The 14096-nt window shown below is 44.2% G+C and overlaps 1 protein-coding gene across 1 annotated transcript; it reads left to right on the top strand.

Moving 5' to 3' along the window:
• Positions 1-511: 511 nt before the first annotated feature.
• Positions 512-4126, top strand: LOC103109721 (melanoma-associated antigen B3). The gene is made up of 3 exons (XM_060183536.1): positions 512-674; positions 2152-2290; positions 3029-4126. Exon 3 carries the CDS (start codon positions 3037-3039, stop codon positions 4090-4092), a length of 1056 nt encoding a protein of 351 aa, XP_060039519.1. The 5' UTR covers positions 512-674; positions 2152-2290; positions 3029-3036; the 3' UTR covers positions 4093-4126.
• Positions 4127-14096: the final 9970 nt, after the last annotated feature.

Raw genomic sequence — 14096 nt, 5'->3', positions numbered from 1 at the left:
GGCCTCGGCAATGCAAAAAATAATTTCAAAAAATTCGAGATCTCTTTTTGTGGTCCAAAGCAAAATAACATGTAATGTGGATAGGGATTTTCGGAAAAATCTGAAAGTGTTGGGGTCAAGAAACAGAAGGCAGAGACAGGGGTGAAAAGCCAGGGTACTGTGTAGTCTCGCAAAGGGTCGCGACGACATCCACAGGGGGCGCTCTTGACTCAAGAGCCAAGTTAAAATTCTCTTCAAGAGAGGCTCTCTTCCCAAGGAGCAAGGCTTCACCCACCGAGTCCCACCCGTGTCGTCGAATCTGAGCGAGGGGCAGAGTCCTGCCTTTTACAGGAAGAGAGACTGAGGAAGGCAGGGTGGAGGTGGAGGTGGGGGTCGGGGGAGGACACACAGGCGACAAAAGGGGCTTTGCTTAGGGTCGGCAAGACACCCTTGGTGTTGGGCGGGGAGAGGCCAGATTCTCAGCGGCCCCTGTATGTGGTCCCCGTGGGTCTCAGAACCAAGTGCGGGCCCTGAGCGCAGACGGAGACCGAGGCAATGGGGTCCTGGCCAGCCCCGGGAGATCTCACCCAGACTTAAATTTCAGAGGCTTAAAACCTCAGACCCGTGTGAGCTGTGACTAATTTTTTTTTTTTTTCTGACCCAAGGTGGATTACCAGGATTAGCTGGTTATCAAGGTAAGGACCTAAATAGGGACGGAAGGAACCACACCCTGTTTCATAGCAGAAAAGGAAACAAGGTTTTTGGGGTTTTTTGGTTTTTATTTGAGAACTGGTAGAAGTCAGTAGGGGAGGAGTCCAGGGTCTCTTAATATACATCAAGATGAGGGCATTAAGTGGTGTCTAAGAGATCTAACTCTGAAGCAGTTGGGACCAGAGCCCCGCCCCTACTCTGACTTCACAAAGACCCTGAGTGACCGGTATTCTGACGTGGTCCATCCTGGCATCCACTTCAGAGATCCTGGGGTGAGGGTAGAAGCGGCCTGTAGTAAGTGGCAGGCAGATCCCCACGACTGATCTGGTGTGAAGGTGAGGGCTCTAAGTGGGGTCCGAGAGACCAATAGACCCTGTGACAATGTTCGGGAAGCCAGCAAGTGTCCTTACTCCAGCACTGGCCGCCAGTGGGCCTGGCAGGGCAGTCCAACTGGGTTCTTTCTTTCTTTCTTTTTTCGTTTTACCTCCAGGGTTATTGCTGGCACTCAGTGCCTGCACTATGAATCCACTACTGGAAGCTATTTTTTCCCTTTTGTTGCCATTGTTGTTTTTCATGATTATTGTTATTATTGTTGTTATTGGTAATGTTGTTGGATAGGACAGAGAGAAATGGAGAGAGGAGGGGAAGACAGAGAGGAGGAGAGAAAGACAGACACCTGCAGACCTGCTTCACCGCTTGTGAAGCGACCCCCTGCAGGTGGGGAGCGGGGGGCTCTAACTGGGATTCTTGAACCCGTCTTTGCGCTTCGTGCCACGTGCGCTTAACCCGCTGCGCTACCGCCCAGGTGCCCCAACTGGGTTCTTTCTATCTGGAATGTCTCAGAGAGGGGAGGGTCTCGGTCTAACGGAGTAGACTATAGGTGTAGGGTATCTAGAACCTAATCGCAGTGAAGGTGCCGACCTCGGGTGCTAGTGGGAAATTTCTTCTCAATTCTGGGTGGTAACACAGGCAGTTGTCCCTACACTGGTTTCTGGGAGATCCTATATATTGACTGTCTAAATAAGGACTCCCAACTTTCGCTCCATGGGATTGGGGTTCAGGTAATTGAGGGCTTTGCTAAGAGATTGGAGAGAAGACTCCAAAGTTCTATCTAAAGGTAAGGCCAGGTGGTGACACACCCAGTAAACCATAGATGTTGCCATGCCCAAGGACCTGGGTTCAAACCCCCAGTCCTCACCTGCAGGAGGAAAGCTTTACAAATGTTGAGGCAGAGCTGCAGGTGTCACTCTTTCTCCTCTTTATCTCCCTCATCTCTTCTCAATTTCTGTCTATATCCAAAATTTAATTAATTAATTAAAAAGAAAACTTACTGCTAACATAATGCAGTCGTTTAAAAATAAGTAAATAAATAATAAATAATAAAGTTAAGAGCACAGGGAGGATCAAAAGGAACTCTGCCTTTAAAAAGTGCGTTCTCACATTCTGCTCCTTTTCTGCCAGGTTGATTCACGCCACCCTATTTTTGCTGGAGAGTCCCAGTGAGACGAGAGTTTGGACAATTAAGTGACCTCAATTCTGCAATAGAAGGAGACCGAGGACTTCAATAAAGCAGAGCAAGGACCTTGAATAAAGACTGGAGGTACTACTCATGCTTTAAAAAGGGAGACAACAGAGATCCCCCTCCCTGCCTGCAGCACCTAGGAGCCGGGTTCTAAGAGCCCTACCTAGAGTTAAGATAGGGATCTTGAACAAATCCCACAGACTTCAGCCCGAGCCCCACAGAACTGGCCACAGTGGGTGCTCCCAGCACTTCCCCTTAAGGCACCCCAAAAACATTCTGCCCTGGGTTTGAGATGTAAATTGAGAACATAACAGCTCGGCAGCAGAGCACATGACTTGCAGGTACACAGCTCTGCATTAAACCCCTGGCACTGCATAAAGTGATAGAGTGGTGCTTTGGCCTCTCTACTCCCTCTCTCACCCTCCCTTCTCTCATATACACATACTAAAAAATACATTAATTAGAGCATCAGAGAGGATGAATCCAGAAGTTAACATGATGTTACTGAAAGTGAACAGAGAGAAGCCCCACACTTCTGAGTATAGGAGGCACCATGAGAACTAGAACTGTGTCCTGCTGCTCTCAGGCTGAGCTGGCAGACCAAAGGCTGTAGCTCACTGTCATTCTTTGTAATTTACACAGTTCTTTGAGCCCTGTTTGGTCAGAACAGGAGTCTGTGATTTCCCAGAGCCATTCCTTCACAGAAAGTCACAGCAGCAGTCTTTGCAAAGTTCCTCCCTGTTGAAGGTGCCCATACCCTCCCATCCTGTCTCTAGTGCCCAAGTCACCTGTTGTCTTATCTAATGTCCTCCACAGAACCTACGATGGATCCAGAATATGAGAGTGATCCCCCAGTGCACGAGAGGTACTACCATAACCAAGATGAATCCGAGGATCTAACTAGTCCTCAGGCCACTACATCAGAGGAGGAAGCAGACCCCTCATATTTTCCTCATCTTGAAACTATTAGTAAGAGGAAGCGTCGTACCAGATCTCGCAAGAGATCTCGGAGGGCCCGGTCCACTACCAGAAGGTCTTCGGGCACAAGATCGCATAAAGAAACCAAGTGCCAGGTTGAGAAAAAGCAAAGTCCCTCCGAAGTTCCACGTTCTACAGCTGGGCAGGGTCGGAAAACCCCTCTCGATAAGGCAACAGGGCTGCTGATAGAGTTCCTCATGAGCAAGTATAAAAAGAAGAAGACTTTTACAAAGGCAGATATGCTAAGGGTTGTGGGTAAAAAGTGCAGAAACCACTTCCTTGAAATACTGGCAAGAGCTTCATTCAGCATAGAGGTGGTATTTGGTGTTGATGTAAAGGAAATTGATTCTGCCCACAATACCTATGTCCTTGTCAGCAAAATGGATCTCCCCAACAATGGGAGAGTGACCCCTGGCCAGGGGTTTCCTAAAACAGGCCTCCTCATGAATATCTTAGGTGTGATACTTATAGAAGGCAACAGAGCCAGCGAGGAGAAAATCTGGGACTTTCTGAATAGGATGAAGATCTATGCTGGCGAGAGGCACTTCATCTATGGGGAGCCCAGGAAACTCATCATGCAAGATCTGGTAAAATACCAGTATTTGGAATATCGCCAGGTGCCCCACAGTAATCCAGTCCGATCTGAATTCTTATGGGGACCCAGGGCTATTGCAGAAACCAGCAAGATGAGAATCCTGGAGTTTTTGGCCAAGATCAATCATACAGACCCCCGTGCCTTCCAACACCACTATTTAGAAGCTTTGAAGGAAGAGAAACTCAGAGAGCAGGCTGCCACCAACACCACACCAGTAAATGATCCAGAATCAAGCCTGACAACTTCCCCCATACCTAATGAATTTGAAATGGAAATTTCACTTGATGAAACTGAAGACATCGAGTAGTGGAGGAGGGCTGGGTGCAAAAATGGGAACCCATACATAAATCCCAGTAAAAAAAAATTATGATGATAAAAAAAACCTGTGTGTTTCCCTTCTTTGTGGGTAGGTAACTTGGAGGTTTCTTTGTCTTTTATTTTTTTAACTTTATTTTTAATTTTTATTATTTATTTATTAGACAGAGACATCCAGAAATCAAGAGGGAAAGGTGAGAGAAAGAGAGCCAAAGAGACACCTGCAGCCCTGCTTCACCACTTGCAAAGCTTTCTGCCTGCAGGTGGGAACCAGCGGCTTGAACCTGGGCCCTTGCTCATTGTAACGTGCGCGCTCAACCAGGTACGCCACCACCGGCCCCATTTGTCTTATTTTTAAATAGTGTTACTCCTGAATGAAAGTTCATCTGACACTATCGTCAGTTTATCAGATTTCAGACTTAGTATTTTTGCTGTCTTGTAAAACAGATTGGGAAAACTTTCACCTTACTCAGTGATCTTACAGAATGTAGCATTGGAGTATGTCTCCTTAGAAATATGAAAACAACCCACCCATAAAATGAATAAATAGAAATTGTCAGAAGGTCAATACATGGTTTCCTCATTCCTTTCACTCTGCATTTTGGGAAATTATAAGTCTGCACTTGGTTGATTCAAGAATGCGCAATTAAATCATAGTGAATTAGACTCCAAACTTGCATCCCCATTCATGAGCATCTGCTCTTAGAAAGCCCCACACTAGCTCTGGGCGAGCTAAGAAAAAGTCTAGCCTCTGACCATAGAATTATAGAGAAGTAGCTGTCTCATAAGGAAAAGTGATGATGTATACTCTAAGACCAAAAGGTCAGTGAAAACGCAAGCTAAGAAAGCATAGGTGTGGTTCCTGGAGAGAGCAGTCAGGTGTAAATTCCCTGAAGCAAAGCAGCTGTGGAGGCAGGACACTGTAAATCCCTCCATGGGAGGCACTTTTACCTGAGGCTGCATGGTGGGCTGGAGGAAAGTGTGGTGACTTGAGCAGATGGGGGCCCCACAGCTGAAAGACTAAAGTGCAACGGGATACTGTTATGGAGATTTGGGCAAAACAGAGACATCACCTGGGGCAGTGAGGAAAGTACCCTGTGTTCTAGTCCTGGTGCAACTAAACACAGTCTGAAAATGGATGTATTCACATTGTGGCTAGGGGATTTTAAGAAATAAGGGTAAGAACTCTCTTGAAGGGAATGTCACCACATCACTGTGCTGGCATTCTTTGCCCTGCACTGGAGGAGTCAGAGAGACTTTATAAGAAGTCAAGAATGTTAGAGCACACACCTTACTATGTGCAAAAACCCAGGTTTGAACCTTGGCACCATATAGGAGCACCAAAGGACAGTGCAAAAATTGTAGGCCCGTGCTGTATCTCTCCTTTCTCAGTCTCTCACTCTCTCTCTCTCTCTCTCTCTCTCTCTCCCTCCCCCCACCCAGAGAAAATATTTTAACAGCATTGGAATGGCACATCTGTGAGTACCCAGAAACTCCAAAGATAACAATAAAAGCCATTTAGGACCCCAGGAGACAGCTCTAGACCCTTGAGAGTACAGGATGTTTCATGCCTGAGGCCCCAGAGGTCCAAAGTTTGATCTATGACATCTCCATATGCCAGAACTCAGTGATATGTTCTCATTCTCCCTCTCTCTCTCTCTCTCTCTCTCTCTCTCTCTCTTTCTCCTCTTTCCCCTCTCCCCTCTCCCCTTTCCCCTTCCCCCTCTTCCATCTCCCCCCACACATAATTATAAAATAAATTTAAGGCCAGCAAAATAGCTCACTTGGCTAGTGCGTTGCTTTGCATGTGCATGGCCCAGGTTTAAGCCCAGTCCCCACAACATTCAAGAAAGCTTTGGTGCTATGGTCTCCTTTATTCTCTGCCTCTCTGCCTTCTTTAACTCTAAAATTAATTTAAATTAGGTTATTTTCCATATAATTTGGCAAACTAAACAAGGGCTAGATTTTTATCAATGGCTAAATGAATGAGAAAAGCCAGAGTGGGAGGGAGGGAGGGAGGGAGGAAAGCACACTGAATCCTAATCACTATGCCATCAGGGAAGGGCAGCAAGGACGGTTTAAAGACAAGCAGGGCTCTCTTGAAAGAGAGAGTAAGTTTGGGGTCCTTGAAACATCCTCTTAGAGCTTTGTGCTACCTCGACAAAGATGACCTGACACTGACATTGAATGACACACTCCAGTGGCAAAATGGTACTCCATTTTCCTTGCTAAACATAGCAGTTTTTTCTAGTGGATTTTTCTTTGTCCTAGGAAACTATCTCAGTATGATGGTTAAACTACCAGAGGATAAATGGATCCCAGTGAGAATTGGCATTCGTTGAAGTCCCAAGAGGCCAGACACTGTACTTAGCACTTGACATTCACTATGTGCACCCTACCAGTCCCTAAGAGAGCTTAGCAAACCCATTTCACAGATGAAAATACAAGCTCAGAAAGTCTAGTAACATGCCCAGTTCCACCTGACTATTAAGTTACAGGGCTTGAACGAGATCCCTGGCTTGAATTAGTTTGAAGTCTACATTTCCAACCCTTCCTAGCCCAAACCAGTCTTTGTGTTCCATAATTCACACTCCTATTCCGATGTATAATACAGAACCACAGCAATAAACATATCATCATAAGTAAGAACAGAGCTGACAATAAGAAGAGATAACAATCAGTGGTTTAAAAAAAAAAAAGGTTCTCCACAAAGTCAGAACATCTCAAAAGATCAGACGCACACAGTATCACTCTGGCAGCTCCTTCCCTACAGACGTGAAATCTATTCAAACAGAAGTTATATCAGAGCCCAAATCTGACTGGTAAAAAAAAAAAAAGGGGGGGGTTCGGGCGGTGGCACAGTGGGTTAAGCGCATGTGGCGCAAAGCGCAGGGACCGGCATAAGGATCCGGGTTCGAGCCCCCGGCTCCCCACCTGCAGGGGAGTCGCTTCACAGGCGGCGAAGCAGGTCTGCAGGTGTCTATCTTTCTCTTCTTCTCTCTGACTTCCTCTCTTCTCTCTGTCCTATCCAATAACAACAATAATAACAATAATAATAAACAAGGGCAACAAAAGGGGAAAATAGCCTCTAGAAGCAGTGGATTTGCAGTGCCAGTACCGAGCCCCTAGGAAGAAAAAAAAAAAGTAAGAAAGAAAGAAAGAAAAGAAAAGAAAAGAAAAGAGAAAATTAGCCACCATTCAGAGCCCTACAGTTAATCTAAACTGTTATTTTCCAGGCTTGTTTTAGAGTGTTTGGGAATCAGGGTGACTGAAAACCATTACACAGCGATGACACAAGACCTAAAAACTTGAGGATTGGTAAGTAGCCATTAGGAAGAAATGCAGAAAAGAAAAAATCAAGAGGGGAGTCAGGCTGTAGCGCAGCGGGTTAAGCGCAGGCGGCGCAAAGCACAAGGACCGGCATAAGGATCCCGGTTCGAACCCCGGCTCCCCACCTGCAGGGGAGTCGCTTGACAGGCGGTGAAGCAGGTCTGCAGGTGTCTATCTTTCTCTCCTCCTCTCTCCATTTCTCTCTGTCCTATCCAACAACGACAACAACAATAATAGCTACAACAATAAAACAACAAGGGCAACAAAAGGGAATAAATAAAATAAATATTTAAAAAAAAATCAAGTGCAAAAGCCCGAGGCTGGCAGGACATTCAAGGCAAAGAGCAGCCCAGGGGTTGAAGCAGAGTAGACACACAGACATGAGGCCCTAGTCCGCCACCTCCACAATGCTGGCCGGCAGGAGCCACCAAAGAGAAGCCGGGACACAGCTCAGCAACAGAGCGATAGATGTCGGCTTCTGAAGCTCTGAAGGTCCCAGGTTCAAACTCTGGCACTACCATAAGCCAGAACTGAGTTGTGCTCTGGTTAAATTTTGGAAGGAAGGAAGGAAGGAAGGAAGGAAGGAAGGAAGGAAGGAAGGAAGGAAGGAAGGAAGGAAGGGAGGGAGGGAGGGAGGAAGGAAGGAAGGAAAAGTGATCTGACGCTACACTTGTTTTTCAAGGTTTCACAGAGGCTGATAAAAACTCCTCTGACTTCTGAGACCCAAAACAGATTCTTGCCCAGGAAAGCTCGCGGCCCCCAGGCAACGAAGCTGCCCTAGGGACCAAGCCAGCCTGAAGGTGTGCCCTCCCCCCAAAAAAAAACTCTAGGACAGCAGCCGGAAGAAACCGAAAAAGCCCAAAAACCAAAACCTGCCACAAATGGCGCACCCCAGGGTTATCAACCCACAAGAAAGCAGTTTCTCTTTACAGCTCTGCAAAACACGCCCGAAGCGCAAATCCAAAGGGCTGCAAAAACCGCCTTTTCCATTCTTATATATGTATAAATATTACATGATTCCATTAAAATGATGTATGTGTATATTATATACACATGAATATACTTGTGCTTTACACATATGGAATATTATTCAACCTTTTAAAGAAAATCTGCCATGTATAGCAACATGAATGGAACTTTGAGGCATTATGCTAAGTAATATGTCAAGCACAGAACAACAAGTGTGATCTCCCTTCTATGTGGAATCTTAAAAGCAAACGAAAACCTCTGAATGGCCTTAGAGATATCTTTGGGGATATGACTTCAATGACAAGGAGAACAAAAGCAAATAATAGAAAAGAATATTTGACCACATAAGACAAAAGCTTCTGCATAGTAAAATAAACCATTGTTAAAACTCAAAGGTGAGCTAAAGACACAACATAATGGTTAAGCAAAAGACACTCATGCCTAAGACTCTGAGGTCCCAGATTCAGTCTCCAGCACCACCATAAATCAGAGCTGAGCAGCGCTCTGGTTTCTTTCTCTCTATAATAATATAATATAATATAATATAATATAATATAATATAATATAATATAATATAATATAATATAATATAATATAATATAATATAATGTTATAATATATAAATTATATAATGTAATATATATAATTTTTAAAGGCAACTTACTGAAGGGAGAGGATATTTGCAAACCATGTATCAGGTAAAAAATTATTGCCGAGGGGCCGGGTGGTGGTGCACCTGGCTAAGCACACGTTATAGTGCGCAAGGACCTGGGTTCAAGCCCCCAGTCCCCACCTGCAGGGGAGAAACTTCACGAATGGTGAAGTACTGTTGCAGGTGTCTCTCTATCTCTCTCCCTCTCTATCACCCCCTTCCCTCTCAATTTCTGGCTGTCTCTATCTAATAAATAAATAAAGATAATAAAAAAATGGGGGGGGGAGTCAGGCAGTAGCGCAGTGGGTTAAGCGCACGTGGCGCAAAGCTCAAGGACCCTGGGAAAGATCCCGGTTCTAGCCCCGGCTCCCCACCTGCAGGGGTGTCTCTTCACGCGGTGAAGCAGGTCTGCAGGTGTCTATCTTTCTCTCCCCTTCTCTGTCTTCCCCTCCTCTCTCCATTTCTTTCTGTCCTATCTAACAATGACGACATCAATAACAACAACAATAATAATAACTACAACAATGAAAAACAACAAGGGCAACAAAAGGGAAAATAAGTAAATAAGTAAAAAAATTAAAATAAAGTAAAATAAAATAAAATAAAGAAATTATTGCCAAAAATACATAAGCAGCTCATGGCACGGAAGGATAAAAACAACCTGATTGAGAATTGGGCAGAGCACCTAAATAGGTATTTCATCTCATCAAAGAACACATATAGATGTTCAACGGACACATTAATAAGACAGGTGGGGATCAGGGGCTCCAACCTGGGTCCTGGTACATGGTAATATGTGTGCTTAACCGACTGTGCAACCACCTGACCCCCAGCTTCTTTAAATAAAAATCTCATTAAAGTTGCTATGCCGTAATGGGATAGTTAATATAATTCTATAGTAATGCAATAGAAGTTGAATCATCTAAAATTGTTAAACTCATACACAACTCACATTTGGTGTAACAGTGTGCTTTGGTCTCACCTATGGATACCTAAGTATGTTATGTGGTAATTTCTATCAAAATATGACTTAAAAGGAACTAACTACAAGTCTGTCCAGCCTCCTTAAGTATCCAATTACCCTTAACTCTAGCTTACCCTTTGACCCAGAGCATTAAAAAAGTCAGTATTTCACCACCATACAAAGCACCAGGCTAACACAACTGTCTTCTAACGCTGACCATCTTCCTTATAAGGTGACAGTTTCACCTGATCTGAGGTGAATTTAATAGCATAAACAAAAGCCTAAATGAAATGGAAAATTTACAATTATCTAAAAGATCTTAAGAGCATGATTTGCTATGACTAGTCAAGTACAGACCACAAAAGAAATACCAGTTTACACACATACACGATGCACAAACTATTGTGAAAGCATTCCCATAAAGTATGAAATAATATGTTTCATAAAGTATTTCATACATTTCTACTGTTTTACTATATGTTCTGTTAATTTACGACTTCGAAAATAATGGTTATCAGATAGTCATTTTATCTGGCAACTGGATAAAAAGACTATCATGATCCTCTATACTTATCTATACTATTCCTACAGAAAACAATATACATAAACAGAAAAAAGAACACCTACACTACATTATGAGAACAAAAACAGGTGACATCTTTAATTCAGAACTAAGGGGAAAACTTATACATTGAAGAAAAAAAAGTTTGTAGAAATAGTCTTAGTGATTTTTCTCAAACATTTAAAACGTATGATTAGGTAAAATAATCGATATATCTAAATTGTCTCTATATATTTTTACATGTGAAAATAGCAACATAATTCTTACCAGCAATGTTAAAAATCTGAGGGGGGAAATTATGTTTTGACATAGAAATAGGCAGTAGGGGGTCGGGCGGTGGCGCAGTGGGTTAAGCGCACGTGGCGCAAAGCGCAGGGACCGGCGTAAGGATCCCGGTTCGAGCCCCCAGCTCCCCACCTGCAGGGGAGTCGCTTCACAGGCGGTGAAGCAGGTCTGCAGGTGTCTATCTTTCTCTCCCCTCTCTGTCTTCCCCTCCTCTCTCCATTTCTCTCTGTCCTATCCAACAACGAACAACATCAACAATGGCAATAATAATAACCACAACGAGGCTACAACAAGGGCAACAAAAGGGGGGGGGGGAAATGGCCTCCAGGAGCGGTGGATTCATGGTGCAGACCCCTAGCCCAGCAATAACCCTGGAGGGAAAAAAAGGGGGAATAGGCAGTAAACAAATACCATTTTAACCTTGGCTAAAGTCCTTCCTTCCTCAACTCTTGTATGCCAAGCATCACTGTCTTTTCAATCTTTCACAGAATTAGACCTTCTTTCAGTATTTACAATGACTAGTGCTAATTGTTCTTTTCTCATATATTAGTTTGCTTTTGAGAATTTATGAGGTGATATCAGCATTTTACCAAAACACAAGATTATGAAAATACATATCAGTCTGAAATGTAATAACATTACATTTTCTAAACTAAAATGGGAGTTTTTATGTAACCAGGAAACAATTATTATAGAACGTCTTTTGAAATGTCAGCTAGTACTCAATAAAAATTATTCTGCAAAAATTGAGAAAATATAATGTATTGTCCTATAACAATATCTTTACATGTTATGTCCTAATCTAAAATGTATTTAAACAAAAAAACTCTTTCAATAAACTCCAAAATATTATTTTAACCATCACTTCTCTGCAGCAATAATTGAAATCCAAGTCTGAGGACTAAGAAGTAGTGATTTTTTAAAAGATGACATCTTAATATTTGTAATAACATGGAAGAACTTGAGGAAGATTTGCTAAGTGCAAAAAAGTTAGAAGCAGACAAATACTATATGGCTTCACTCATATGTAGAATACAAAACAACAACAAAGGAGCAAACCTAACAAAACAAACTCTTGGAGTTTAATAATAATAATATGGTGCTTAGCAGAGGAAAAGCAGAGGGGTGGGTGGCACAGGTAGAATGGCGTGGCTGCATGATGGTGGACAGTAACACGAACTGCGATGGCGAGCGCAGTGCTGTACACACAGGGGCTGCTGCTATGTGAATCTGTACTCCTGCCACTTAGAATGTTGTGAGCCAAGGCCACCGTAATGACAACCAACAAACCGCAGTCAGAGATAGGACTGGTGGAGGCCAGAGGGGGTTGTGTGGGAGGGTGAACAAATGGATGGAGGTGATCAAAGGGAACAAACCTCCAGGATACGGTGGACATGTACAACATAATGATTATACAGCTGGCAGTACTGTGTTGTGTATTTGGAATCCGCTAATTAGTGTGTATACCAGATTAGCAGCACACCGGATTAAGCACACATGTGCAAGGACCGGGGTTTGAGCCTGCAGTGGGCACACTTAATGAGTGGTGAAGCAGGTCAGCAGGGCTGGTGTCTATTTCTCTCTCCCTCTCTGTCTCCCCTCCCCTCTCAATTTCTCTCTGTCCTATCTAATAAAATAGAAAAAAAAAAAAAAAGGAAGGAAAGGAGGGAGGAAGGGAAGAAGAGAGGGAGGAAGGGAGGGAGGAAGAAAGAAAGAGGAGGCCCAGCCGTAGCGCAGCGGGTTAAGCGCACATGGCACGAAGCACAAAGACCGGTTCAAGAATCCCGGTTCGAGCCCCCGGCTCCCTACCTGAAGGGGGGGGTCACTTCACAAGCGGTGAAACAGGTCTGCAGGTGTCTTATCTTTCTCTTCTCTTTTATCTTTCCCTCCTCTCTGGACTTCTCTCTGTCCTATCCAACAACAATGATAGTAACAATGATAAATAGCCAGGGCAGCTAAAGGGGGGGCGGGGATAGCCTCCAGGAGCAGTGGATTCATAGCGCAGGCAGCGAGCCCCAGCAATAACCCTGGAGGCAAAAAAAAATTTTTTTGAGAGAAAGAAGGAAAATGGCCATCAGGAATGGTGGATCTGTAGTGCTGGCAACAAATAACGATAGTCCTGGAAGCAACAACAACAAAAAAAGGGATTATCTTATAACAAACCACCACAAAAGTAATAGCTGTAAACAACAGACACTTACCATCTCAGAGCTCTGTAGATCAGAATTTCCAGTAGCACATGTTCAGCGGGGAAGCAATTACAGAAGCCAGACCTTCCACCTTCTGCAGCCCACAACGACCCTGGGTCCATGCTCCCAGAGGGATAGAGAATGGGAAAGCTATCAGGGGAGGGGGCGGGATATGGAGATTGGGTGGTGGGAATTGTGTGGAGTTGTACCCCTCCTACCCTATGGTTTTGTTAATTTATCCTTTCTTAAATAAAAAATAAATTTAAAAAAAAAGAATTTCTAGTAGCGAGGAGCTGGATTTTTCTAGTTCAGAAACCTCACCAAGCTACAACGAAAGTATCAAATAGATATGTTTGCAGCTGAAACTTGGGGCCACAGGCTTTCAGCAGAATTCAGCTACTGCACATGAAGTTGAAGCGCTCAGGCGGCCCTTGCAAAATGTTGGCTGGGAGTCATTCGCAGGACACTCTCAGGTCCTTGCTTTGCTGCCCACTGCAGCCAAGAGATTCAGCAAGTCTGATTATCATGGTGTGAAGTCAGTTCTGAACAAAGGATGATTCACCTCCCAGAGTTGGAGCTTATCAGGCACGCTGAGGCCACCCCAGTGAGAGTGGGAGGGGCTCCACCACTAACTTTGTTTTTCTTTTCTTTTTTTTAAACTTCTTTATTTGGGGCGGTGTCTCACCTGACTGAGCACATAAGTTACCATGTGCAAGCACCCAAGCTCAGCCCCATTGCTCCCCTACCCCCACCCCCACCCGCGGAAGGTGGGAAGCTTCACCAGCAATGAAGCAGGTCTGCAGGGGTCTCTCTCTTATCTCCTATCCCCTCAATTTCTCTAAGTCCTATCAAATAAAAAACAATCATAAATCAAAATAAAGGGGGGGGGGAATAGCTGCCGAGAGTGGTGAATTCATAGTGCCGGCACCAAGCCCCAGCGACAATCCCGGTGGCAATAAAAATTAAGAAGTTTTAAAAACAAAGTTGGTGGTGGAGCCCCTCCCACTCTCGTGTATTTCTCACAAGGGTGGGTTCAGCTTGCCTG

The sequence above is a fragment of the Erinaceus europaeus genome, chromosome X (genome assembly GCF_950295315.1).
Source record: "Erinaceus europaeus chromosome X, mEriEur2.1, whole genome shotgun sequence".
Lineage (NCBI taxonomy): Eukaryota > Metazoa > Chordata > Mammalia > Eulipotyphla > Erinaceidae > Erinaceus > Erinaceus europaeus.
This window is presented reverse-complemented; position numbering and strand designations above follow the sequence as displayed.